At 37.3% G+C, this 27,203-nt stretch overlaps 1 protein-coding gene and 1 long non-coding RNA gene across 5 annotated transcripts in view; one reads left to right on the top strand and one right to left on the bottom strand.

Annotated features, from left to right (window-relative positions):
- Nucleotides 1–4,395: 4,395 nt before the first annotated feature.
- LOC117423199 (uncharacterized) lies at nt 4,396–9,006 on the bottom strand. Of its 2 annotated transcripts, XR_004547752.3 has the most exons (4): nt 8,044–9,006; nt 6,952–6,995; nt 6,262–6,511; nt 4,396–5,509 (listed from the first exon to the last, which is right to left on the bottom strand). It is a non-coding gene; the product is annotated as an uncharacterized LOC117423199 (long non-coding RNA). The 2 variants fall into 2 exon arrangements; XR_004664269.2 differs by lacking the exon at nt 8,044–9,006 and having other exon boundaries at nt 6,952–7,187.
- Nucleotides 9,007–11,332: 2,326 nt separating this feature from the next.
- The window catches only part of LOC117423455 (autophagy-related protein 16-1-like), a 33,003-nt gene continuing 17,132 nt past the window's right edge, over nt 11,333–27,203 (top strand). The window contains exons 1-8 of one of the 3 annotated variants that reach the window (XM_034039266.3): nt 11,333–14,003; nt 14,725–14,842; nt 15,597–15,690; nt 18,237–18,342; nt 18,696–18,769; nt 19,745–19,996; nt 21,409–21,474; nt 24,634–24,720. In XM_034039266.3, the coding sequence (XP_033895157.1) occupies nt 14,731–14,842; nt 15,597–15,690; nt 18,237–18,342; nt 18,696–18,769; nt 19,745–19,996; nt 21,409–21,474; nt 24,634–24,720 (791 nt within the window). In that variant the 5' untranslated portion in view covers nt 11,333–14,003; nt 14,725–14,730. The remainder of the gene's footprint in view (nt 14,004–14,724; nt 14,843–15,596; nt 15,691–18,236; nt 18,343–18,695; nt 18,770–19,744; nt 19,997–21,408; nt 21,475–24,633; nt 24,721–27,203) is intronic. The other 2 variants (XM_058990055.1, XM_034039267.3) reach the window with 2 other exon arrangements.

The following is a 27,203-nucleotide window of genomic DNA, read 5'->3' as shown; positions in this document are numbered from 1 at the left end:
CCTCTCTCTCACAATGAAAAGCAACCCTTGATAATAGTATTTAGTTCTCAGTGGCAAATTGAACAGTTGAAAAAGTATGGTCCAACAATGATTTTCCTTGATGCAACATACAAAGACATAACTCAGTATGGTTTTGCATTTTATGCTGTGCTAGTGAAGAGCAACCAAGGCCTGTAGCATTTTTTATTGTGAGTGAGGAATCCAGTGACATCTTGTCACTGTGTCTGAAAAAAGTTCAGGAAGCTGTTGGAGAGTTTCAGCCAAGGAATGTTTTAAAATTCATAGTTGAAGTTTATGTATGAAATGCAAAGGATAAACAGATTAAGATGAGTAACTTACATGGCAATGGTATTTCATGATTGCATAATTTACAGCTTATACTGTAGAATGTTTGGGGTGGTAATGTGTCGTTTGATATAAAAATTATTATGAACATAAAATGTGATATTTGAAACAACATAATGCCAATATAGGGTTTAATTTAAAACCGAGTTTAATCTGGTTTATATAGTTATCTTATTATGTAGAATTTTGTTTAAAAAAAAAAAAAAAATTAACAAAAAATTAGCAGCCCATCCAGTAAAACTACAAGTATGGCAGCAATCAACCACTCCCCCCATCTCACGCTACCCGATTTGGCAGCCTTGTAGCGGTACAATCAGCTTTGTACGCAGCTCTCTTAATTTACGAAGTGATAGACAGATTAAGTACTACTTCCTTTTTATATTTCTCTTTGCAGATGTGTCATGGTAGATAGGGACATGAAAGAAATCAATGCAGTACACACAGTGTTTCCTTATGCAAAGGTGTTGCTGTGCTGGTTCCATGTACTTCAGGTAAAAAACCAAAACCACTTTCGGTTAGGGGTCATTCCGGGTTGATTGCAGTGTAGCAATGACTTTGGTCCATACCAAGTGGACTAAAATGCAGTCTAGCAAATGCTGCAAATTAGACCTGATTGCACCGTACCAAAACCAAATAGTTAATCATGTGAATTGGTTCAGCTGATGTGAACATGCAGAACACGTTAGACTGCCCATGTGGACCAATATCAGAAGGAATGCAGAAGATAAGTCACATCAAACTTTTAACAGTTTAAAAACCCTTCAGTAGAATAAATGTCATCTAAAAGAGTTCCAAAATTTTCAATAGAGGAAAAGATGTATTTAGTACACCTAATTAAAAACTACATTAACGAAGTTGACAGCACCAGCAAAGAAGACGAGAATGTTGTATTACCTACAATGGCATGGAAAAATATTGAACAGAATTTCAATGCTAACCTTTTGGGACGGCCGCAAATTTTTCAGGATTGAGGTGTACAGTACTAACTGTAGTCCAAGCACATGGACAAACCTCCTCATTCCACTAGTTCAGGGGTGGCCAACCCTGGTACTGGAGAGCCACAATCCTGCAGGTTTTATAGGTCTCTCTAAATCATCAAACACTAATCAACTGGCACCCATGGGAATTTTGACCAATTAAGACCAATTAATAATGTCAATTAAGTTATCAAGGGCTTGGTTAAAACAAAAACCAGAAGACCCTGTGGCTCTCAAGGACCAGGGTTAGCCAGTCCTGCACTAGTTAGATGAATCAAGTGGACTAAATGGTACAGTGCAATCGACCCTCAATGTCTAATTACTTAAATATATCTACAGATAACTGATTTCAATTGCACTTAGTATAAAAGTACTTGAGAGTGGGTATTTATATCCATAATGTAGAATTCACATACGAGGTCTTAAAGCCTTATATCAGGGGTAGGCGACCCTGGTCCTGGAGTGCCACAATCCTGCAGAGTTTGTAGGTATCTCTTAATCATCAATTATTAAATCCCTGGAACAAATGGTAATTCTGATAAATTAAGCTAATCAATGAGTCAATGAATTTATTAAGGGTCTTGGGGTAAAAAACTGAAGTGTTTGTGGCAGTGCTTCCCAACCCTGGTCCTGGAGGACCACCTACCCTGCTGGTTTTTGTTCCAACAAAATTGATTGTCAAAATAGACAGAGAAACTGGCAGTTCAGTAATTTCACAGTATCTACAGGACCATTGGTTTCGAAATGCAGACATGTGGGCCAATTATGGACGGAGAGTTTACCACCAAGACAGTGAAACGAACAACCTTGTTGAGAGGTATGCATTATGTAAAAATAGTGATTAAAACAAAAACATAAGTTGCAGCACTATAGGCAAGAGACAGACTTGTCTCGAATCCTGCCTATGCCATTGCCAGTTTTGGCCAGGAGTTCTGAGAGGGCAGCGCACAATTGACCTGGCGCCTGCAGGTTCAGGGCGTTGGCATTTCTAGCTGCATCGACTCCTCCAAACGATGTGTTCGCTAGGGGGTGGGAGCTCTGGGCATGTAGTGCGAAAAATAGCATATGGCTTTGACAGTGCTCGTATCGGAGGGCGCATGCTTTGTCTCATCCCTCCTGAGGAGGCGGGGAGTTGTTGCGGTCAGCCAAGTTGAATTGCTGATAAAGGAAACAAAATTGGTGATACTAAATAAAATAAATAAAAAATTGCTTTTGCTTTTCTTTTTTTCCCACAGATTTTTTTTCAGCATGAAGTATCAGTTTCTTCATGGCTATGCAAACAGACGAGTTGATGAACTACTTCTACTACTTAATACCAAGGTGGTCACTTACTACAGGTTTGTGTAACATTTCCAATACTAGCATTTTTATGTGGTCTAGTGTTGCAAATGAGTGTTGGATTTCAAAAAATAAATACATTATACTTTATATTTGTAATTTTCTGGAACATGAAGTTGTTGTGTACATTTATTTCAGTATCTGTACAAATAAGGAGATAGTGTACCACAGGTAAATGCATTTTTGTCATGTATATAATTTACACAACCCATATCTTTTTTTAGCATGTGAATAATAGAATACTGCTCTACTAATTGTATTCTGTCTTGTATATGGTGCAGGTATCTGGAAGATCTTCATGGTGCTCAGAGGATTTCTGATTCCAAAACACAGGATACTGCAGAATCTGCATTACGTATGAAGAACAAAGGCCTTCAAGATAATTTTGTTTACAAATCAGGTGGCCATTGCATAGTGCCTTCAGAAGCAGATAAAGCAAAATGTTATGCTGTGGATTTAATTAGCATGAAATGTGAATGCGCCGTTTCTGAAAGGGGTAATTTGTGCAAGCATATTGAGTTTGCAAAAATGATGTGCAAAGAACAGGGGATTGATATTGATGGAATTCGAAAAGAATTAGCCAGTTCACTAACTGAACAGCATTGCTGAGTGGGATGGAAAACATTTAATTGTACATTGTGCTGGTAGTTTTGGAGTAGTACATGTGCAAAACCAACAGTGTACCTGTCTTGCCAATAGTCTTGGAGAAATATGTGTCTGTCTAAGACTTTCTGAGTTAATTGGTACACAGAACCCTAACCAAGAGGTAACTGACTGCTTTGCGAATACCACAGCAAATTGTCAATCACACAATAAACAATTGTGTGTAAAGAAGATGATTTCAGACTTAAAGGAGTGGTGTGACTGCAGTGATTATAAGGAATCTCCAGAGTTGAATGCTGTAGTAAAACGTGCACACCAACTAGCATTAGGACAGTATAGCATGGCCAGCAATAAAATAAAAATTATAAGGCTACATGCTTACAGAAAACGCATTGAAAGAGCAAGAAGCTATGCTATAGACATGCATTCATATCAGCTCAAAGAACCCCTTAATCAAGCTTTATATACCCATAGACCTGATTCCAAATTCAAAGTATGTTCCTTTAGAAAAAGAATAATTGGTAGCAGAGCAAAGAATCAGATACTAAAATCGAGCTGAACGTGTGCTGTTATGAGCCCATGCCTTTATTTTTGAATTACAGAATGCACACAAAACTGGACAAAGTATAGAGGTTAATTACAACTGTTAAGGACCTCAAAGGTCTCTTCAAGTAAGAGTGAAATAGCTATTTATATGTATAGTGGCAGCATGTTATCAAAAATAAAATATATGTTGCATAGTTCTAATTGCTGATGATTGTATTCTGGCCAAGTTGGTCGATATTTGATATGGTATGTCTCCCTTTTCTCTCTTAATCAGATTACTTAAATAACACTTAAATGTGTATTATTGTAACACTTTGTAAATAGAAGTTGTAAAAATATGATTTGTAGTAAATAGAATGTGCAATCTTTAAGTAGCGAGTAGTGTAAAAGCAAATTGTTAACATAAAAATCTAAGCCTGAACTGAATTTCTTTCAAAGGGGGAACATGTCAGGGTGTCATTAGAGCTGAGAAGTGGGGAGGAGGGTTCTTCTGTACAGCACTTTTTTCCACAATTGGGTCCAGTACTTTGTATTGCTCTGTATCAGTCTGTTGAAGCATGTATGTGCAGTTTTACATTTTAATACTGCTATTATTTAAACCATAAACAAATAAAACAAGAAACTATAAATCTGAGATGTTGTACAGTACCTTTATTTATGTATGTTTATGGTCAATTTTTAAATATATATTTAAGAGGTTGTATAGAAAAGAAAATGCCTTACATAAAATGCTATTTTAGGTTTTCTTTGCTTAGAAATGTTCTTAATGTTTTGAACAAGCCCTTTTTTAAAATAATGAACATATATGCAAAGGATGCCTTATTTTCAGTGTCATCTAAAACTACACATTCTGCAGTTTTTCTATCTGGGAATTGGCACATTTTTGAAGTACAGAACTGTAAACATCAAGCATTTGAAAGCCCAGTCCATGAGTAGCCATGTCAAAGTCCATAGCACTTTCTTTAATTTGGTCTGTTGTATTCTTGATGCCATCGAGAAAAAAAAAAAATATATATATATAATTTTTTTTTTTTTTTTTAAATAATGAATAATACAATTCGTACTGCAATACTCAATAAACCAGTCATGTGGTTTTATGTAAGCTGCTTTTAGCCTTAGACACTGATTTTACCCAATATTTAATGAGGATTGTTTTTAGCGCCTAACATTTTATCTTGTAATGGTATGTAAATAAAAACAAAAAATATTGAGATGCCCAGCAGAAAAAATCATCCTGAGAAAATCTGCAAGTCTATTTAGAAGTTTTAATGTGTACCTTTACACTTTAAAAATAATAATTTGGGGCTCACAAGTGGCATAGCGGGTAAAGGCAGAGTGCACTTTATTTTTACAATTTCACACATTTGATTGCAATCATATCTTTCTCTGGTTGACCCCTCTTTCTAACTTTATTGTTTTGTACATGGGAAATATTTTGGTCTGATTTTACTTTTTCTATATTTAATATTCATAGTGTATATTTTTTGTTACAAATTTGATGTAATTTAACGTTTTGGTTACACTACACCTGCATTTTTCATCACTAGTGTAAAACTGTAAAGAAACATACTTAAATTCATGAAGCTTTCCAATGGCAACATCTTTGGTTGTGATCGAGCCCTCCAAAACTGCGATCCTGTCAAAAGGAATTATCCTCACTGCCAGCTTGCCGATGCCCACACCTAAATCGCAGGCTTCTCCTGAAGACAGAAAAGTGTTACTATTATTGTAACAATCAACTTTTAACGTACAATAAGACTGACATTACATTTTTCTATATTCACAAATAATGGCTTTATTTAATGATAAATATAACGTTTACTGTTTGCATGTTACATTTGACTTAAGCTGGTGCCTGAATGCAAGACAACTTAGAATGGAAACATATAATTAGATTGTTAGGTTTTAAAAACAAGGCTACCCACACTACACTATTGAGATAAGGTATTTTGAAGCTGTTGAATGCAGTGGTCTGTATATTGTACCATGTGTTATACTACTAATTGATATGTTTTAGTGTGTTGACATTGCACTGGACATTTACTAATTTACCCTCAGTCAGTTTGGAACACAGGGAAGTTACAGTGGTTGTTGGGCCAGGACTAATGCCAACTGTCTCTTCAATCTTCAAGCTCACTCTTAATTTTTATCTACCCTTAGATATGCAACCAGGGAATTGGCTGACATATTCTCAGGTGGACCTATCCTTCTCCTGATCTCCTCTGCTGTCACATTGTATCTTTGGGGGAAAGGTATAAGAATAATAAGATACAAAATATGGCCAACATTGCAAAATTGATACACAAATGTAAATGTAATGAAACCATAAAAAGGTATTTACTTAATTCAGAATTAATTTAATTCTGCATTAAGCCTTTGGAATGAACTTGAGAATACTTAAATTATGGAATGTTCCAATATCACGTTAATCTGTTTATTTATGTTATATTACCTTTTCTTTCTCTTGTTGAAAGAAAGAGGGAGAAGGCTCTCGACTTCAGCAAATACTTGTGGTGTAGCCATGCTGTCGGGTATTACAGCTGGGCGAGGCACAGCCAGCGATACAGATGGATGCTGAAGTGACACAGCGACTGTGCTGGAGGAAGGAGGGCATGCCTGTGGCAGTGGGGAAGCAGTGTCGCTTTCTCAACAAGCAGCAGGGCTTGCTGATGTAGCATGAGCTTTTTCTGCATGATTTTTCACTGAAGGAAAAAAATACAACACCTTACTTGTAAATAACACTACGTTACTTGCTTTAAGAGCAACTATCGTAGGTTGTAGAAAATGTTGGTATATGGTCTAATGTGTTTGTATATGGCCTAATGTGTTAGTCCAACTGCATCAGTAAAGTATCTGATATTTTCACTTTCATTGTTAACATCCTTTCTAACAACTTATAACACTTTAAAATGTATGCGCCAAAGTGCTGTCCATGAGCAGCAATATTGAAGACATTATTGTGGAGTGTACATTTTAAAGTGTTATAAGTTGTTAGAAAAAAAAAATCGGATACTTTACTGATAGTCATACACATTAGGCCATATAACATTTTCTACAAACTACGATAGTGGCTCTATACATAAACTATTCAGTAATTTGATAAAATATAATTATTTATTCACAAACAATAATTCATACTTACCAGTGACCGAAGTACACTTCCTACGCTTTCTGGGAGGCATTTCTCTGAGAAAAAAATATCAGAATGAAATTATGATAATGGCAAGCTACAGCATTTTTTTTTTTTCAATCACAATTTTTTTTAATCAGCCTGCCAGCCATGTGCCCCTTATAAACCAGCCTGCCAGGCATGTGCCCATTATAAACCAGCCTGCCAGGCACGTGCCCATTATAAACCAGCCTGCCAGGCATGTGCCCATTATAAACCAGCCTGCCAGGCATGTGCCCATTATAAACCAGCCTGCCAGGCATGTACCCATTATAAACCAGCCTGCCAGGCATGTGCCAAATATAAACACCCAATATAAACCAGCCTGCCAGGCAAGTGCCCATTATAAACCAGCCTGCCAGGCAAGTGCCCATTATAAACCAGCCTGCCAGGCATGTGCCCATTATAAACCAGCCTGCCAGGCATGTGCCAAATATAAACACCCAATATAAACCAGCCTGCCAGGCAAGTGCCCATTATAAACCAGCCTGCCAGGCAAGTGCCCATTATAAACCAGCCTGCCAGGCAAGTGCCCATTATAAACACCTAATGTAAACCTGCCTTCCAGGCCTCTGTGTTTTAACTACAGTAGTCTTACCAGCTGGTAAATTAATAATTTAGTTTAGAGTAACCAACCTTGTTATTCTGTTACCAATATTTAAGACATAGGACGTTAATATAACTTCAGCTGACATGCCTGGTAAGTTTATTATATTTTGTATTATCATTTTTAACAGCAAATCAATTATACATGATGTGTAATTGAATGTTGTGGATCACTGTGAACAACTTGCACACACAGTACAGCACAAATACTATGCTGCTCATAAAGTGAATAATTAAAATATACGTTTGAACAACAAAACGAGACAAAGGTAGAGATTAAGCATCACTAATATTTGAAATGATAGCTACACTTAAAAAAAAAACGTTATATAATACAACTTAACAGAAGAAGATATTCATATTCATATTTAAGGCGTAACTCAACATATTTTAATGCCTTTGTGTGCATACGTTCTGTTAAAAACGGTGTATTTTGAGAAGATGAATAAAACATCCTACCTTTTTCGTTCCAAATCTGTTCTGCAGCAAAACCTTGCCGCGCAGTTTTCAGTTTGAATGTGAGGGCGTGGAAACAGGCAGCTTTTGACCTTAGAAGGCGTGTTCCTTTGTGATGTAACTGAGGAGGCGGGTTTTCGCAGAGAGGTGTTTTATTATCTGCCTAAGAGGCAGACCTGCCTGCCAGTCGAAGTTCGGGGCAAACTTCTCCCCTGTACCTGTGCTCGCATAGACACAGGTGTAATTAATTATTGTTTCTAATTGTTGTGTTTAATTTAATTGGGGCAGTCTCCAGTCTGTGTGGAGAGAGGCTGTCAAGAGACCTGTGTGGTCTTTTAAAAGGTAGTGTGGAAATCGTTTTGTGTTAATCAGTAAATGGCTTAGCCGTCCGATTTTAGGTAGGTTCGAGAAGCAGTTCAGTTTAGTTAAGTCCGAGAAGCAGTTCAGTTTAGTTAGATTTGAGAAGCAGTTCAGTTTAGTTAGGTTGGAGAAGCAGTTCAGTTTGGTTAGATTTGAGAATCAGTTCAGTTTAGTTAGGCCCGAGAAGCAGTTCAGTTTAGTTAGATTTGAGAAGCAGTTCAGTTTAGTTAGGTTGGAGAAGCAGTTCAGTTTAGTTAGGCCCGAGAAGCAGTTCAGTTTAGGTAGGTCCGAGAAGCAGTTCAGTTTAGTTAGATTTGAGAAGCAGTTCAGTTTAGTTAGGTTGGAGAAGCAGTTCAGTTTAGTTAGATTTGAGAATCAGTTCAGTTTAGTTAGGCCCGAGAAGCAGTTCAGTTTAGTTAGGCCCGAGAAGCAGTTCAGTTTAGTTAGGCCCGAGAAGCAGTTCAGTTAGTACGCCATGTGTGAGTTAGGTCTTTGCTTTGATTAATCTTTTATTTCTGTAAAATAATAAACTGCATGTAAGTGCTATAAAAACTTCAATTCTTGTGTCTGTTCTTGGGTCTATTTAAAAGGGGCTATGAATCCCTTAAAACAAGTAAAATTGTTTACTATATATATATATATATAGTTTTTGCTCAAAGAACCAACTTCCCAACGTTTCTGTATGTTTAACATACCTTTGTCAAGGGAAAATGTGTTTGAAAACAAACATTGGAGGTATTTATAGGCTTTTTGATGTCATGGTAACCACACATTTATTTCTCTTTAAATATAATGTCTTTGTGATGTTATTCACTATGGAGCTAATGATGTAAAAATTTACTGTTCCTTTCTATTTAAACCTTCATGCATCACGGCATCTAGTATATTTATCAATTTATTATTTTATTCTTCTATATTGTACATTATCTAATTTATTTTTTTCCAAAAACCACAAACTTTAGGTCCTCCATGGTGTGTCTGTTCCTTGTAAAGTGCTGAACTATTGGCTTATTTTCTTTATTTCTTATATTTGATAAGTGGTTCTGTATTCTTTTATATAATAATTAGGGCTTCTAGTTTTCGAGTTTTATTTTTGATCACGTGATGTCCCTTTAAACATATTTTGAGCCGATTCACTTTCTTAATTAAACACTAATTACCAATGGAAGTTGTTTCTTTTTACCCTCATATCTTGATGGAGTTAACAAACGTTGTGCATTGATCTCACCTGATTCTATTTGAACCGGTATTTCGTTCTGGCTCTAATCGCCGAATTCAGTTTATTCATTTCCACTGCGTTAGTTTCTAGTACTGCGTCGCTAATTTAAACAATCTGGTATTCAGTTAAGGCTCAGTTAACTATTAATTAAGGTTTAAAGGGAGGAAGAGAGATGGAAAATAAAAATAAAAAAGAGATTCTTCTCCATGTGTCCATATTCCAAATATGTCATCCACATATCTTATGTATTCTATTTATTCACTAACATTTCCTCCCATTTGCTCATATACATGCTTGCAAAATGGATACCTAATTTTGAGCCTATTGCTGTGCCATTATTCTGTTTGTAACTTCTATTTCCAAATGTAAAATAACTATGTTCTAAAACTATCTTGATCATATTTAATATTTCTTCTGTATGTATCATGTTCTTCTCTACTCTATTTTCCAGTGCCTCTTTACATGCTTCTACAGTTTCATGCCTGGGGGAACACTGGGGTTCAGGGATTTTACATCCATGCAAAATAAAATGGTATTCTCTGGAAGTTTAACCTTTATATTAATCCTTTTCAGAAAATGTGTTGTATCTTTAACATAGCTTGGTAAGCTTTCAACATATGGCTTCAGTTGCCTTTCAGCTATTTCCGCAATAACATGTTAGGTTATCAATTGTGTGAACAACCATTTGCATTGGGTGTTTCTTTGTACATTTTTGGGTTACCTCTAACCAAACCTGATCTTGGATTTTGCGGAAACATGTCATTTTTTATTTTTTTCGCTACAAACCCATTTTAATATAATCTATCTGCCAAATTTCTCACTACTTTTATTATGCTGTTATTGTCATAAATTTTACTTCATGTGTATTTATATTTTGCAATTCAGTCCCTACTGTTTTTATATAATCATCTTTGTTCATTACTACCACCCCAGAGCCTCTATCTGCTGCTCTTATAATGATGATCATTACCACCACCCCAGAGCCTCTATCTGCTGCTCTTATAATGATGCTATCATCACTACCACCCCAGAGCCTCTATCTGCTGCTCTTATAATGATGCTATCATCACTACCACCCCAGAGCCTCCATCTGCTGCTCTTATAATGATGATCATTACCACCACCCCAGAGCCTCTATCTGCTGCTCTTATAATGATGCTATCATCACTACCACCCCAGAGCCTCTATCTGCTGCTCTTATAATGATGCTATCATCACTACCACCCCAGAGCCTCTATCTGCTGCTCTTATAATGATGCTATCATTACTACCACCCCAGAGGCTCTATCTGCTGCTCTTATAATGATGCTATCATCACTACCACCCCAGAGCCTCTATCTGCTGCTCTTATAATGATGATCATTACTACCACCCCAGAGCCTCCATCTGCTGCTCTTATAATGAAGATCATTACTACCACCCCAGAGCCTCTATCTGCTGCTCTTATAATGATGCTATCATCACTACCACCTCAGAGCCTCTATCTGCTGCTCTTATAATGATGATCATTACTACCACCCCAGAGCCTCTATCTGCTGCTCTTATAATGATGCTATCATCACTACCACCCCAGAGCCTCTATCTGCTGCTCTTATAATGATGCTATCATCACTACCACCCCAGAGCCTATATCTGCTGCTCTTATAATGATGCTATCATCACTACCACCCCAGAGCCTCTATCTGCTGCTCTTATAATGATGCTATCATTATTACCACCCCAGAGGCTCTATCTGCTGCTCTTATAATGATGCTATCATCACTACCACCCCAGAGCCTCCATCTGCTGCTCTTATAATGAAGATCATTACTACCACCCCAGATCCTCTATCTGCTGCTCTTATAATGATGCTATCATCACTACCACCTCAGAGCCTCTATCTGCTGCTCTTATAATAATGCTATCATCACTACCACCCCAGAGCCTCTATCTGCTGCTCTTATAATGATCATTACTACCAACCCAGAGCCTCTATCTGCTGCTCTTATAATGATGATCATTACTACCACCTCAGAGCCTCTATCTGCTGCTCTTATAATGATGCTATCATCACTACCACCCCAGAGCCTCTATCTGCTGCTCTTATAATGATGCCATCATCACTACCACCCCACAGCCTCTATCTGCTGCTCTTATAATTATGCTGTCATCCTTTAGTAATTCCTTTATTTCATTTCTAACTGCGTCAATATACATGTCTAACCATGTGTTTCTTCTTTCTGGAGAAGTCCAATGGTGCTTTCTTTTCATTTGTATTCCATGTTCACACATATTCTGATTCTGTCTGTGTGTGTTTCATTATAAAATAATTCCTCTAGCCTCATTCGTCTTTCCCATGCTTTTAATTCTGTTAACTTATTTATTTATCTTCTTGCCAGAACAAACCTGAGCCCCTTGCATAATAATGCTTTCTGTGAAGCTGTTCATGTTTTGTGAGATAAATTAAATACTGTGTCCACTTGATGACCCTTAGTGATCTTCTGTTTGTTTGTTTGTTTGTTTTATCTTTGATATTCTTGCTGTTGTGCACCCAATTGTTAGTTGCTTCTTCATTACTAATAGTATTTGATGCTTTTCCTAAATCCCTATTCTGCATTCCTTTCTTTTTGTGTGTATGTATTTTGTATTTTATCATGATTCGGATTCCTTGCTCTTTATTTATTTGATATGTATCTATTGTTGCTATTACATTTAAGAAAAATTAATTAAAAATTACTATTTTTATATAACAGTTTAATTGGTTCTCCAGTACATGGAACTGAAGTTTATGTTCCTTCATACTTAAAGCATTCCTGGCCTACAACGTTTCAGTAAACATGCACCATTTTTACAAAAACCCACCCACTTCCTGTAAATCTGCCCAATCAGAAGTGAAAGTTGTGACATCACAATCACCGCTGACGTTGTTTCCTATTGTAACAAATGGCAACTACACTATTTGCCATTGTAACTTTTTTGTGTTTTATGTGTTTAATTACCCGGGATCCTAGGAATCCGTTTGCTGCCGAAAAGCACGGATTTTCAGTGCTGTTGGTGAATTTTTATTTTTACACTTGCAAAAACCATGCAAAACTTTTTTTTGGTTGTTTGGTAACCAAATCAATGCACTTATACTATATAATCATCGGCACAGGCTTTAAATTTAGTAAACATATGTGTTCAATATAACTGCTTCTGGTGTACAGAGGGCAAGGTCGAACGAGGCGCACTGGCACGGTCACATTCATGCTGAAACTATTTGTTTATTGTTATTATTATTATTACTACACAGAAGTGTTTGTGATGTTTAAAGTAACCGGTACGTTTGTTTATAGTGTAGCGATCTCGGTTAACGCAACACACAGGGCGAGGCAACTTCCTTCGAAATTGAGTGTACCAATAAGTACTTCCTGTGGTAACTGTTCAACAAGACGACTGAATTTCAGGCTTTTGTTTTAATTGCGGAATAAAGAATTTTTTATCGCAGTTTAGTATTATTATTATTATTATTATTATTATTATTGCGGAAAAACTAGGATCCCTGGTAATTACTAAACATTCACCTGAAATGTGAATCAATCAATAATTGCTTTTCTTTAATCAAGTAAACCCCTTGAGAACAAATTCTCATTTGCAATAACGCCTTGTTACCAGATTGTGCCTTAGAAAGTGCTACGTTTGTAGCCCAAAGTCATACGCTACCCATAATGGAATTAATGTACGTCATATTCACAAATACGGATGCGTGCTATTGTTACAATGTTTAGCAACAGTGGCGTAAACACTAAGGGTTGTGACTCATATAGCTTAGTGTTTTGCTTAAAAATATCGTTAATACTTTAAAACTATTCAAAATATATCCAAATGTAATACCCGCACAAATACCCCAAACTAGCCCAAAAATTAGGCACCCGCCCAAAGCCATTTTGTCACGCACAATAAAAAAAAAATATATAACCACAATTGGGCGCGAACCAGCTCAAATCTGGCAGCACTGCGTTAGCTCAGAATAAAATACTCTGTCCCTGACCGGCTGTGGGGCCAATATGTTGAACGTTACTTCCTAAGTGCCTGTCTTTATTATTATTTTATTTAATCGAAAACATTTATCCTGTACTAAAGGCGAAACGCGTCCAAGTAAACACAAGTGAAAAATCAGCTTTTAGGCGATTTTCTTTTAAGGAAATGCAGGCACCTGTGATGTGTTTTGTCCGCGACAATCAGGCTTTCAGGACCCCGCAAAGATGCAGGAGGAGCGGCTATGGTGGAAAGGAAGAGGGGTGGACGAGTGAAAAAAAACACAAACTAGTACTATGAGGAGATGAAATACTCAGTGTGACTGAACCACGTACTGATTCAACTACAGTGCTGTGTTCGCAAACACTGGAGGATAAAGTACTTCAGAGTAAGTAATTCGTCAACAACAAAATAATAATAATACGCTTATAGAGTACATCGACTTGGAATCGTGTACACTCCTTATTAAATTATGCGGCACCGTGGATTTTAGAAGTTGGGATTAGGTAGGGCATCATGCATAAAAATTTATTTTTAAATCCCATTTGATATTGCTGTGGTACCGGTACTATGTTATTACAGTGACATAGCTGAAATCGCGTGCGAGGTCAAAGTACCCATTTTCAAATTCAGATTATTTCTAACATTGTATTTAAGTTTTTGCTGTCTTCGTTATTATATCTCGCAGTCATTAGCATACTTGACAACATTTGCAAACTGTTCATCGGGACGCTCATCCCCGGGGCTTTCTTCCTATGCATCGGGACGCGGGACATTTGCTAGGAAATCAGGACTGTCTCGACCATATAGGGACATTTGGCATAGGTGCATTACTAATACAGACCTGATTGGTTTGTTATTTCCTGTGTTGTGTTGTGAATTTCAAATCGTGATCACTTCTCATTATTCGGTCTGCTATATTTTACCTTTGATGTTTACAGGCCAAGTTACATGTAACTGTCACTGTTAATTCCCAAAGAGCAGGGTTATTTATTTGGAGTGTAACTCACTGGGCCAAGCCACATGTGGCTTACAAATCATAACACACACACACACACACATGATACAATACAGGTGGCTACTGTTTAAGAAATGTGTTGTATTTTCAGATCAAAATGCCTGGGGCAGAGTGCCGGACTGAATGCACCTGGAAGAGACACATAGCAGAGCAGTTGAAGCAAAGAGACCGGGTTCAGAGACAGGCTTTTGAGGAGATTATACACCAATGTAGGTTCCAGGTTTTACTATGATTCAGTATTCTGTGTTATCACTACCCAAAACACTATTCTAGAACACTTTCTGAATGACACTTTCCCCACAGGAAAACTTTGCTTTATGATACTATGGTCCATTTTTTCAAAGTTTTATTTTAGTCATTTCATTAACTCCTATTTTTTGAAAGGAGAAAAACATCTGTTGACTTTGGAAAACAGTACCTAATTAATGTCACTGGAGGTCTTTTAAACATTCTTATGTTGATTGTTTCTCAGTCTGACCTGTTGCATTGAAAATATGGCCCAATGCAGCTTACTGTGCGTCTTGGAGTTGCCCTTCTGCATTCTTAATATATCAGTTTATGAAGATCAAATGACTGAATGCACTTGCAAGAGACATGTAGCAGAACAGCTGAAGCAGAGAGACCAAACAGCAGCAGAAATATTCTTTCAAACAAAGCGTGCTTGATTTATGATTTGAAATAATGTGTTTTTAAAAAAATCCCTTCTCTTGGCAGTTTGTGCTACTAGTTTCTCTGCAGTTGCTTTCTGTGATTTATGTAATGCTAATCAATAGCATACTGTTTATCAAGAATATCCAAGTATAGTTAAACAATTTATCTCACAATTTACAGAGTACAGCTTCCCTGTAAGAAGACTGGGGAATTGTAATAGAAACTTGGCCACAGTGGTTAAATCTGTGAATAGCCAAGGAAGCTTGTGTACAAGTAACCAGATTGATTAACCCCTTCCTCTCTCACCTGTAGATAATAGACTGCTGGAGAAGTCTGACCTGCAAGCTGTTCTTTCAGAGAGGCTTCAGACTGATAAATTCGACAGCCACAGCAGACATGATCTCAGGTAAGCAACCCACAGTCTGTATTGCACCTCCAGTTTTCATCTGATTTTCATCCACAAAGTTTAAGATCCGAAACTGAATGTGTGGCATCGAAAAAGTGTCTAGCTATTGGTAAATGGATGTCTTTTCTCCGGATTTAACTCTTGTGTTCATTAATGCACAATCTTAACTGTGGTGGTTTTTCCAGTGTACTGTAAATGGCAAGGACAGGAAATCAAATACATGACATTAGTCGAGGCACAGGTAATAACCTGTAAAATATTGTACTTCTGTGTTGTGTTGCTTGTGAAATTATTGGTTTTAACCGCGTTATCGCAGGCAGCACAATTACGACAAGGAAAGAAACCAGTCGATTTATTCAGTACAACTCCAGTTCTTGAATATTTAAACGAATCAGACCTAACCAAATTGTCTCAGGTTTCTTCCTCTATAATGAGTAAATAACGGTAATTTGTTAAATCCTGCTGCCAATAGTATCTGCAGACAGAACATGCCAATGCTTCCTAATTGTATTCTTAATTTCCAGACTTTGCGTAATGTAAGTCGTGCAACAGATGATAGAATGTTCTTTGTGTTTTTTATCTAAATGAGGGAGCTCATTAATAGTTTTGCATCGAACCTGGGAGAGAGCTTTATCTAACCAGGCTCGGATAGTTTCTAGATAGAAATTGATTGTACATCCTCTGTACCTCAAATTCAAAATCTCTAGGTTTTGAGCAGATCAGCTTAAGTCTTAAGAACTGACTGTATGGAAGTCCCTGTTTAAGGGCTACAAAATGAAAACTTGAAGCATGCAAAATGCTATTTTTATCAGTTTTGTATATAGATTTCCCTCAGTAAAACAGACTTGTGTATCTAAAAAAATGACGGTATTGGTTATATTCTAAATTAAATTTAATGGAAGGAGTCAAGCCAATGAGATGGTTAACAAACACGTAACAATTGCAGACTAAAGCTGCAAATAAATTGCAGTGCGCCAGCAAAAAAGTCTGTGTGGTATTTATTCATGTTCTGTTCCATATACGAATTAGTGTTGTACACGTATAGTCTTATAAACATGAATACTGTATAGTATCGTCAGTCTGAGTGGTCCAAATATGTTAAAGTTTAAACAGTTAAACATGTTTATCTTGGTTACAATTTTTTGGAAATTAAACGGAATCAAACAGCCCTAGACAAACGCTCTAAGCAGCAATTGCTGCAGTGCCCAAGCTGCTTGCCGCAATGCCTCTCAAATAAAAAAAAAAACATATGGCAAAAGTTGCCTGTAAGCCCATTGGTCATTTAGCAAGCCAAATTGGAGTAGTAACAAACATTCAACCACTTTTGGCTTTTATGTTTGGGGTATTACTTAATTATATATATCCTTCCCAATTCGCCACATTTTAGGCCTGCTTTTCAGTCACGTATGTGAACCCGCAAAGGCACCTTAACACTAGAACCGCCACGTGGGTCATTTTGACCCATACATTTTTAAACTGCTTTGTTATGAATATGAAAGGCATACTATTGGATACAACTCAAAAGTTTTATTCATGAACATCATATCTAACATTTGCATAGCAGAAACACTGTATTTAAGTGGAAAATTAAACATTAAAAGGCTTTATTTTCAAAATGGGCGCATATGCTTATATACAGCACGACTACAAACAGTGAAAAAATATAATAAGATACACATTTCAAAAGAAATGGGTATGTATATATACCCGTTTACAGGTGTAAACAGGTATATCTACATACAAAACTAGAACCGAAATCATTGTTTCTAATACTACATAAAAAGAAAATATAATACTACGGTATAACGTAGTGCCTGCATCCAGGAGCTGTGTTGTAAACAGACGCAGTTCCATTGAACACTATTGTGTAAACACGTGTAAACTGGTACATACAAACCTGTAAACCAAGATAATATAATAGAAGTTAAAGTAATATAAAACATCTGAGTGAAGCTTGCCATATTCCAATCAAAATGAATACCTTCAAGACTAAATATTTCCTACTGATATATTCCCAGTTGCATTTCTGGAACAAAATGATGGATTGATGTCGCCCAGGTACATTGCAAAATAAAAGCATAGGCTTTCACTGAGTTGGCATCTTGGTGCAATTGTACAAATCCACAATCATAGCAATCTCTGTCTCATAGTCAGTCTACAAACAAAGAAAAGCTTGAAATAAAAAATACACGTTTGCTAGAGGAGGAGGGTGTGTGTCTTCCGTTATATAAAAAAAGAACTGTTTATAACTTCATTTTGCGATTCTTTCTATCAAATGGTGTCATGATATTTAATTCATATATTTAGGAAAAGTCAAAAACTGACATACGCATGTGATTTACAATGGAAGAGTAATTAACATTTTAAATCCAAAATGGGTCAAATTTATCCACATGGCGGTTCTAGTGTTAAACTGCAAACGTGAATAGGGTTGCAGACCTAAATATGCGGTGGCCCTGGGCCAGCCCAGTAGTGTGAACGGGGTCTAGGCTCCAATGTGTTTCCTCCGTTTAAATGCATGTATTTCTTTGTGTTTGTATCTGTAGCCCAGGTCATGATGGAGTGCGGAGTGAAGCCCTGTTACAGGAGATGGCCCAGATTAGGATCAAACACCAAGAGGAGCTGACAGAGCTGCACAAGAAGCGTGGGGAGGTTAGTGCCAGTCTACAGAAGAGTGAATGTTTCCAGAGATACCCCAGTCCCTCGGCTCGAACCTCGAGGACACACTGCTTCCCAGTCTCTCTGCTCTAACCTTGAGGACACACTGCCTCCCAGTCGCTCTGCTGTAACCTCGGACACACTGCCACCTAGTCCGGCTCTAAACCTGAGGCCACATTTGCTTCTTTCAAATGAGAATAAATTGGATAAGCGTGACTATTGTTAGCTTAACTGATGCCAATATGAACCAAATTAAAGCTTTTCAGTTGGAGCATATTTTCTTCTGACATTTAATTCTGTATCCTTAGTCTGATTTATATATGCTTTATTTAATAATTGTTTTCTAGCTGGCCCAGAATGTCATTGAGTTGAATAACCAAATGCAACAGAAAGACAAGGAGATCCAGGCAAATGAAGCAACGTGAGTACAAATTATCTGAACTATGAATTGGTGATTGGGGAATGTGGGTGGGTGTGTGTGTGTCTTTGTTTAAATGTAGTAATGAAGTGTTCATGTACCTTTGCTATTTCTTATGGATTCCTATTCCTCCAAGTCCACTTTGTTGTCCCATTTCAGATTGACAAAATAATACTGAAGCACCCTACAAAAGCCAGTAACTTAAATGTAAAATTTGTGAGTAAGAGTACAGGACATTATAAATATCTTGCACACTACAGCTTGCAGTGTATAGTATTAATGCATTTCTGGTGCAGTCTTTTTAATCTGGCTGAATTGTTACTTGTTACCAAAAGTATCTAAATTATAATGCAGAAACTTGTGTTCAGTAAAACTGTACCTCCATTCATTTATGATGATAATTGTTTATCATAGATAACATTATTGGTGACTGACCTGCTAAATGAAACTATTGCACTGATGAAATTAATTTGAAAGTACACAGCAGTTTTTTACACAGTATATGTTATATTTGAGCATCACCATGAGGGGAGCTTGTATGATACTGCAAATCCGCCACTGCCACCCTATAAACTTCCAGATGATAAAAACGTAACGCTTTGAGGTACTGGCTTCATACTCCGTACACAGCTGTACTCATTCCCTCTGACAGATTCAATCATGGATGTTGTACGAGAGAAATTTACCTTTCGTGACAGTTTATTTTACAAAACTGCTGCAGCCACAGTGTCACACTCATACGAGAAACCATTTGAGTTAGTAACTTCATATTTGCAGTGTTATGTAAACACTGCATGCTTAATGAGCTGGAGACCATAACGTTGACCTCCGAGCTTAGGGTTAAAATGTTCTTTTGACGAGAGACACATTACACCTTGTTTTATCCATTGGACATATCCATGATTCAGTTCTTTCACATATCCAAGTTAGTGTAATTTATGTTTAGAAAACATTCACTCTTGTCCCTGTGCTGTGCAGGATGGCAGAGTTCCAGCAGCGGATCTCCCAGCTGGAGAGCGAGTGCAAAGAGTTGTGTTCGAACCTGCAGGACCTGGAGACGGCCAACCAGACCCTGAAGGACGAGTACGACGCCTTGCAGATCACCTTCAGCGCTCTGGAGGAGAAGCTGCGCCGTACCACCGAGGACAACCAGGAGCTTGTCTCCCGCTGGATGGCTGAGAAAGCACAGGAGGCCAACCAGCTCAACGCAGAAAACGAGAAGGACTGCAGGTGAAAAGGGGGGCTGGTTGGTAGTCGTTACTTACTAGGGCCTACTTTTCAGTGCCTGAAGAGTCACGTGGGAGATCCTTCAACACTGTAGGCTTTTCAAAATTGATTGTGACAGCTTGGTACATATTTTTGTTTAGCTTCAAATGTCATTTTAATGTGTGTTTTTTTTATTTTTTATTTCCCTTTCTATTTGATTTTATTTGCAGTAATTCTGAGTTTCTCTAAATCTACCAATCTTTGAACTTGTCTGGAGTGTCTGAAGAGCCTGGACTGAATAGCTTTCCTCATTTTATTCAAATCATGTGACAGTGTGACTTCAACTCAGCTAGCCCCACCTACTCCACATATAAGAAAGGTTACGTTGTCCCTTGACTTGAAAATTCAAAAATTCCCATTTCTGAAAGAATAATATAAATATACAAAAAAAAAAAAAGTATCTAAAAATTAAATACAGCAAACGTTTGCTTTAGAAACGTGGCAGCTCAACGGGGTTCCCGAGTGGCGCATCCAGTAAAGGCGCTCCACGTGGAGTGCAGGGTGCGCTCTATAGCCTGGACGTCGCCGGTTCGAGTCCAGGCTATTCCACAGCCGACCGTGGACAGGAGCCCCCAGGGGGCAGTGCACAATTGGCCGAGCATCGCCCGGGGGGAGGGAGGGTTAGGTTGGCCAGGGTGTCCTCGGCTCACCGCGCACCAGCGACCCCTGTAGTCTGGCCGGGCGCCTGCGGGCTTGCCTGTAAGCTGCCCGAGAGCTGCGTTGTCCTCCGACGCTGTAGCTCTTGGGTGGCTACATGGTGAGTCCCAGTGTGAAAAAAAGCAGTCGGCTGACAGCACACGCTTCGGAGGACAGTGTGTTCGTCTTCGCCCTCCCGAGTCAGTGCAGGGGTGGTAGCGGTGAGATGAGCTTAAAAAATAATTGGCCACTCTAAATTGGGAGAAAATAATAAAAATAATTGGCAACGACTAAATTTATTAAAAAAAAAAAAAAAAGAAGAAACGTGGCAGCCGGGAAAATAAGCCTTTTTTTTTTTTTACGGTGAAAAAAATGCAGCCCTAATTATAATCCTTATTGAAGCACTAACTAACAAAAGTCAAGACTTAACTTCATAAAACACTCAAGTGCTATATCCTAGAAGTATAGTAATACTAGAAGACACTTTTAAAATGACACCTGATTTGTATTTGTCAGTGATGCCTGTTTTAAAGTCTTGGCTTGCTACATGTTGTCCCTTGTGGATTAGATTGTATTTAAATCATGTAGACCTACTAATGCAAGTAGACTTTGCATGAACATTTCTTATAAGAAGTTATTAAACAGACTAGATCGCAACATAGGAGGAAAACATACTGTTTTTAAATACTATTATATAATATAGCCTTTGTATTTAACTTTTTTGCTCTGTGCCCTTTCAGGAGAAGACAAGCCAAGTTGCAGAAGGAACTGGCTGATGCAGCAAAGGAGCCCTTGCAATTGGACCTGTGAGTACAGCTTTCACAGGATTTGCTGCTAACACTGCTGAAAGCCAGCTAACCAGCACTCTGCATAAGGAGCTTGGGGCTGTAGATTGTGCTCGGGCAAGTGTAAACAGAGATCAGCAAAGCTGTATCTTCATGTTGTGAATGTAAAATATTCCACTTTAAAAGAACAGCAGTAGCTGGAATCTGCCCTGTTCCGCCAAAAACACTTTGAATGCCTAAAGTTGCACTGTAAAAATAGCTGGAACTATTAAATCACTTTATTTAGAGAACACTCATAGTAGCATTCATGAGATGTTAGTCAAGTGCCACTTAGAGTGGGATCACACTAGTACATAATACTTTGAATGCATCAAGCTCTGTTTTAATCATCTACATAGTAGCAGATCTAAATGTAGCTGCCATTTTAAAAGACTGAAGTAGCCTCTAGTCACAAGTACACTAATAGACTTCACTGGTGTAGGAGTGCCTCTGAATAATTAATAGTCTGGAATTGGCAAGAACCTAAACATTATCTTTTTACTGTACATGCAGAATGATCTAGTGGGATAGGTGTTCATGTTACTTTAAAAAAAATCTTCTGGAGGCGAGGGAAAGCAACCTGTCTGTCTGTATGCTGCATCTGCATTATTCTGATGAAACTTACATATTTAGCATGTTTAATAATTTTGGGGTATATGGTGGATGACTTTCTGCAAGTCATTTTTTTGTTTTTCATATATCTAGCGAACAAAACTTGCGAAGGACTTAGCACAATTTAGTGTATCATTTGGGGTAATATTAAGGCACACTGTTAATTACTGTTATTGTTGTGTTATTATTATTATTATTATTATTTATTTCTTAGAAGACGCCCTTATCCAAGGTGACTTACAGTTGGTACAAAATATCACAATACAAAGTATCACATTGCAAAATATCACATTACACAATATCACATTACAAAATATCCCCTTACAGATAAGAGCAGTTATAAGGTACAGTAAAATCAGTAGAAAATAAATCAAATTCAAATAAGGGCAAACTAAAGAATACAGTAAATTACATTTAAGAACAAATTCGACAAAGAGCGTGAACACGGATACCTTTGAGTAAAATCAAGTACAAGATACAGAAAACAGTTATAACTAAGAGCAGTAGTAGAGTACGGCATAATATGGAGCAGTTCAGTGCAAGTACAAGATGATGCAATTACTGCATTAACTGTCTGTCTCTGTCAGTTTGTCACATTTTTACAAATGGCTAAGGAAAGGCTTATTAATAATTACATTTTCTACATGCATTGAGTGCATATAGTTTGCATATATCAGTGGATATAGTTTGTGGTGGTCTGTCATTGGAATTGCTACATTTCTTATTTAATACCGTTTTAAGAGTTAAATATTCTATCAGTGTATACACAAACAGGTGTCTCAGCTATGACAACATTCTTTAGTATAATTTTCAAACTCTTACTTGTCAAACAGTCGCAGAGACAGGTTTGGTAGCACACTCGTCAGGAACTTCTTTATACAGTCATCTTATAATTAAAGAAAGTGATCAACTCAGTTTTTCATTTCAAATAAAAAAAGTGTCTATTAAAACATAAAACAACGCGTTTCGATGCCAACTGTCTCTTCATCAGGTACAAGAGTAGCATTCATGAACTTGTGCTCAGAGAAGCCCTTGGACAACACTATTTTGTGTTTTATCCTTTTAAAAAATCCTTTTAAAAAAACAAAAAAGTAATATTGATCTGATCAATTATTGTCAATGGAAAAGTTACACATTTGCATTTTTTTTAAATCCTTGTGGTGTGAAATGTTGAGAGAGGCACGATTTAATCTCTGCTGAAGGCATGTTAATGGACCATTTACGGTTGTTGATTTTCGATAGGCGAGGTGGCCAGTTTCTGTTATTTTGGATTGAAGACCTGGTGAGGTGAGAAGGGAGATTGTTATCATTGTATGGAAGTGTTAAGAGTGCCAGACATGTGTCACATGCAATGATTGCAAATTTCAACATAAATCACTCTGAGGAAATAGAATGCTCTTCATGCTCTTCAACACCTTCCAGTACCTCCCATGGAAATTACAATAAACCCCTGGAATGATAGACAGCAATGACTCTAGTGTACCATCCTGTAAGTACATCAATCTGTAGAACAGTCACTACAAGTCTTTTTGGTTCAGGAAAGTTGTCTCTGCTGATTTTTACTATGGTACTGTTGAAAAAAAAAGCTTTATCAACTACATCAAAATTAAATCAAGGTATGAGAAAAAATATAAACAAAACAACCACCTTACAATACTAGTTCTCAAAATTCATACACACACATTTATGACTAAATCTTTAAAAGATAACCAGACAAAATTAGAAAGATATTTTTGCATCATAAGATATTTTAATTTCTTTAGTATTTTAATTGCGTAATGCATTAATATATTGTGATAGTTTGACTATACAATTATGCAGAAAGGTTTGGATTTCACCAACTAATTTGTGTGTAAAGTGTAACAAAGTAATATGCATAGTTCATATAGTAGTTTCCTAAACTTACACACTATAACCTTAAGATCTGAAAAGAGATATTTCTGCAGTATTTTTTAAAATAAGAATCAGTCCAAAACTTCTGAACAACCTTTCAGGTCTCTCTTTGTATTAGTGGTCGCACTATTGAGATGTGCCTGTGGTGGCCCTGTGGGCACAAAATGAAAGTGAATGAATCTTGCAGGAAACTAATGTGTTTGAGATGCACAATGCAAATGTTATAAAGGATAACGCATCAAAATTAGAGATAATTAAAATGAAAACCTCAATAATTACTGCTCATATGGTTCGCCAATTTCAGATGTGCATATTTGCAGCGTCAAAAGTACATTTTAAAAAATGTATAATGTGTGTTGCAATAATAAGATTTATATTTACACCAAAAGAAAAAATGGTAAAACCTGATTTTGTGTTTAACTTCGCACCAAATTATGCAGTTAATTTCTCTACAGGGTGGCTAATTAACACTTTCAACAAACCCTGCACAACTGATTGGTTGACTAATACTCATCCCTACAATCTGTTGAAAACATTAACTTCTGATTGGCTAAGCAAATTTGCCCAATCCAGTCAATGCTTCTCTGGTAATGGAAGCTCCGTGGATGACCAGTGCAGTTTGTGCTCACTCCACAGGGATGATGACATTGAGGTCCTGCCTGACGATACTGCTGAGCCCGGTGGGGAGACGTCGCCTGGGAAGACCATCACCCGCACACCCAGGTAAGTGCTGCATGCAAGTTTATAGAACTTTAGAAATAGGGAGTGAAAGGGTTAAACCGTGATAAAGATCCGTTTCAAGGTCTTTTGTCTTTTTTGTTCTTTGCCATTTTTTTGTTTTATTCAAATAAAACTGTTTCTTGTTTTACAATTACAGTGGTATATAATCTCGGTGCAGGAGGCGACGGCTAAACCCTTTTATGTGCCCTTAAATGCTTTTACTTAATGAAAAAGAATTGTGCTCAGCATTCTGTTATTGGCAGATTTGTACCCCCCAAATGGAATTATTTTTTAAGTCAGGGTTAGAAAAATGAGTAACCTGACCAATCCCTTAATTATTGTTTTGCAGCTACCCTAGATAGTTTCGTAACCCAAGAACAGTAAAGTAAAAATAAACAAATAGGTTTACAAAAACATAATAAGGGTTTAACGATACACTAATGTCACAATACGATACATGTTATTGCCTTGATGGTCATTTAATGATGGAATATTTTAAGACAAGTAATGAATATTGGGAGAGCACGTATTCATACCAAAACACACTTATTCTTCAACTAAGAACCATTTGGTGAACTACAGTGAATATGTTGTGCTTTTGGTCTTGTTTCACAATACAAATGATTGTGACTGAGGATCTGTGTTGCAATATATTGCGATACATACTGAAATTCAATGCTGAATGATGCTGATTTTGATTTTTTGCTACCAAAATAAATCTGTATAAACTGTGCTTTTTGTCATTTTTATGGAATTTAAAGTGTAGTGTTAGAATGTAATATGACAAATTAAACTCTCGTATGAAATGCCCAATAACTCATTTTTGTTGGATCCTCTAAAGTACATGCATGTGCCCCCAGTTTGAAAAATAGAAAAACAGTACTGGTTTGAAAGCTGTTTAAAATTCTCAAAAAACATTGGTTGTAAATACCATTTAATTATTATAAATAATATATTTTGTTTTCATTTTATATTAAACATGTTTTTCAAAAGTGCATCCTATGACTGGCCATAAACACGGGTTTAAAGCTGCTTTATATATCGGTCAGTGCAGAGACCCGGGGTTTGGAATAAACGACTGACCTTGCTTTCAAGATTTAATATATATTACAAAAGCATAAATAAGTGCTAAACATTTGTTTAAAAAAAAAAAAAAAAAAAAAAATGTACTATTTATATATGTATCTGCTTTGCTTGTTTTTTTTTTTTCTCACAACTTACAGTACCAGAACTGCTTTTTTTTATCTGATGAATATACTAGACAGGGCATCGTGGTGATTGAAGTTCTTCGCTGGAGATGACCTCATAATCAAAAGGAATAGAAAAAAACATGCATGATAAAAATAGCCAAAAAAGAACCAAACCACCAAAGACATTTCCCTGCTAGGTGCTTTCAAAACAAGCCAAATGTGGCTGAAAAACCCCCAATCTGGCAGCACTGATCAAGGGGGAGTAGCCTAAACGTCACATGTGAGACGCATGCATTACAGTGCCTTGCATAAGTATTCACCCCCCTTGGACTTTTCCACATTTTGTAGTGTTACAACCTGGAATTAAAATGGATTTAATTGGGATTTTTACCATTTGATTTACATAACATACTTAACACTTTGAAGGTGCAAAATATTTTTTATTGTGACACAAAAGTTAATTAAACAAAAAAAAAAAACATTTGTTGGTTGCATAAGTATTCACCCCCCTGAGTCAATACTTGGTAGAAGCACCTTTGGTAGCAATTACAGCTGTGAGTCTTTTTGGGTAAGTCTCTACCAGCTTTGCACATCTGGATCCTGCAATTTTTGCCCATTCTTCTTTGCAAAATTGCTCAAGCTCTGTCAAGTTGGATGGGGGCCGTTGGTGAACAGCAATTTCCAAGTCTTGCCACAGATTCTCAATCGGATTGAGGTCTGGGCTTTGACTGGGCCATTCTAAGACATTCAGGTTCTTGTTTTTAAACCACTCCAGTGTAGCTTTGGCTGTGTGTTTAGGGTCATTGTCCTGCTGGAAGGTGAACCTCCGCCCCAGTCCCAGGTCTCTTGCAGACTGAAACAGGTTTTCCTCTAGAATTTCCCTGTATTTGGCTCCATCCATCTTGCCCTCAATCCTGACCAGTTTCCCAGTCCCTGCCGATGAAAAGCATCCCCATAATATGATGCTGCCACCACCATGCTTCACCGTGGGGATGGTGTACTCAGGGTGATGAGCAGTGTTGGCTTTGTGCCACACATAGCGTTTTGCGCTAAGGCCAAAAAGTTCAATTTTGGTCTCATCAGACCAGAGAACCTTTTTCCACATGTTTGCTGTGTCTCCCACATGCCTTTTGGCAAAATCCAAATGGGATTTGACATGGGTTTTTTCAGCAATGGCTTTCTTCTCGCCACTCTTCCATAAAGCCCAGTTTTGTGGACCGTCTGGGTTATAGTTGTCCCATGGACGGTTTCTCCCATCTCAGCTGTGGATCTCTCCAGCTCCTTCACAGTTACCAT

Source organism: Acipenser ruthenus, chromosome 17, assembly GCF_902713425.1.
Source record: "Acipenser ruthenus chromosome 17, fAciRut3.2 maternal haplotype, whole genome shotgun sequence".
Taxonomy (NCBI): domain Eukaryota; kingdom Metazoa; phylum Chordata; class Actinopteri; order Acipenseriformes; family Acipenseridae; genus Acipenser; species Acipenser ruthenus.
The sequence above is the reverse complement of the archived record's forward strand: the minus strand, read 5'-3'. Positions and strand labels throughout refer to the sequence as shown.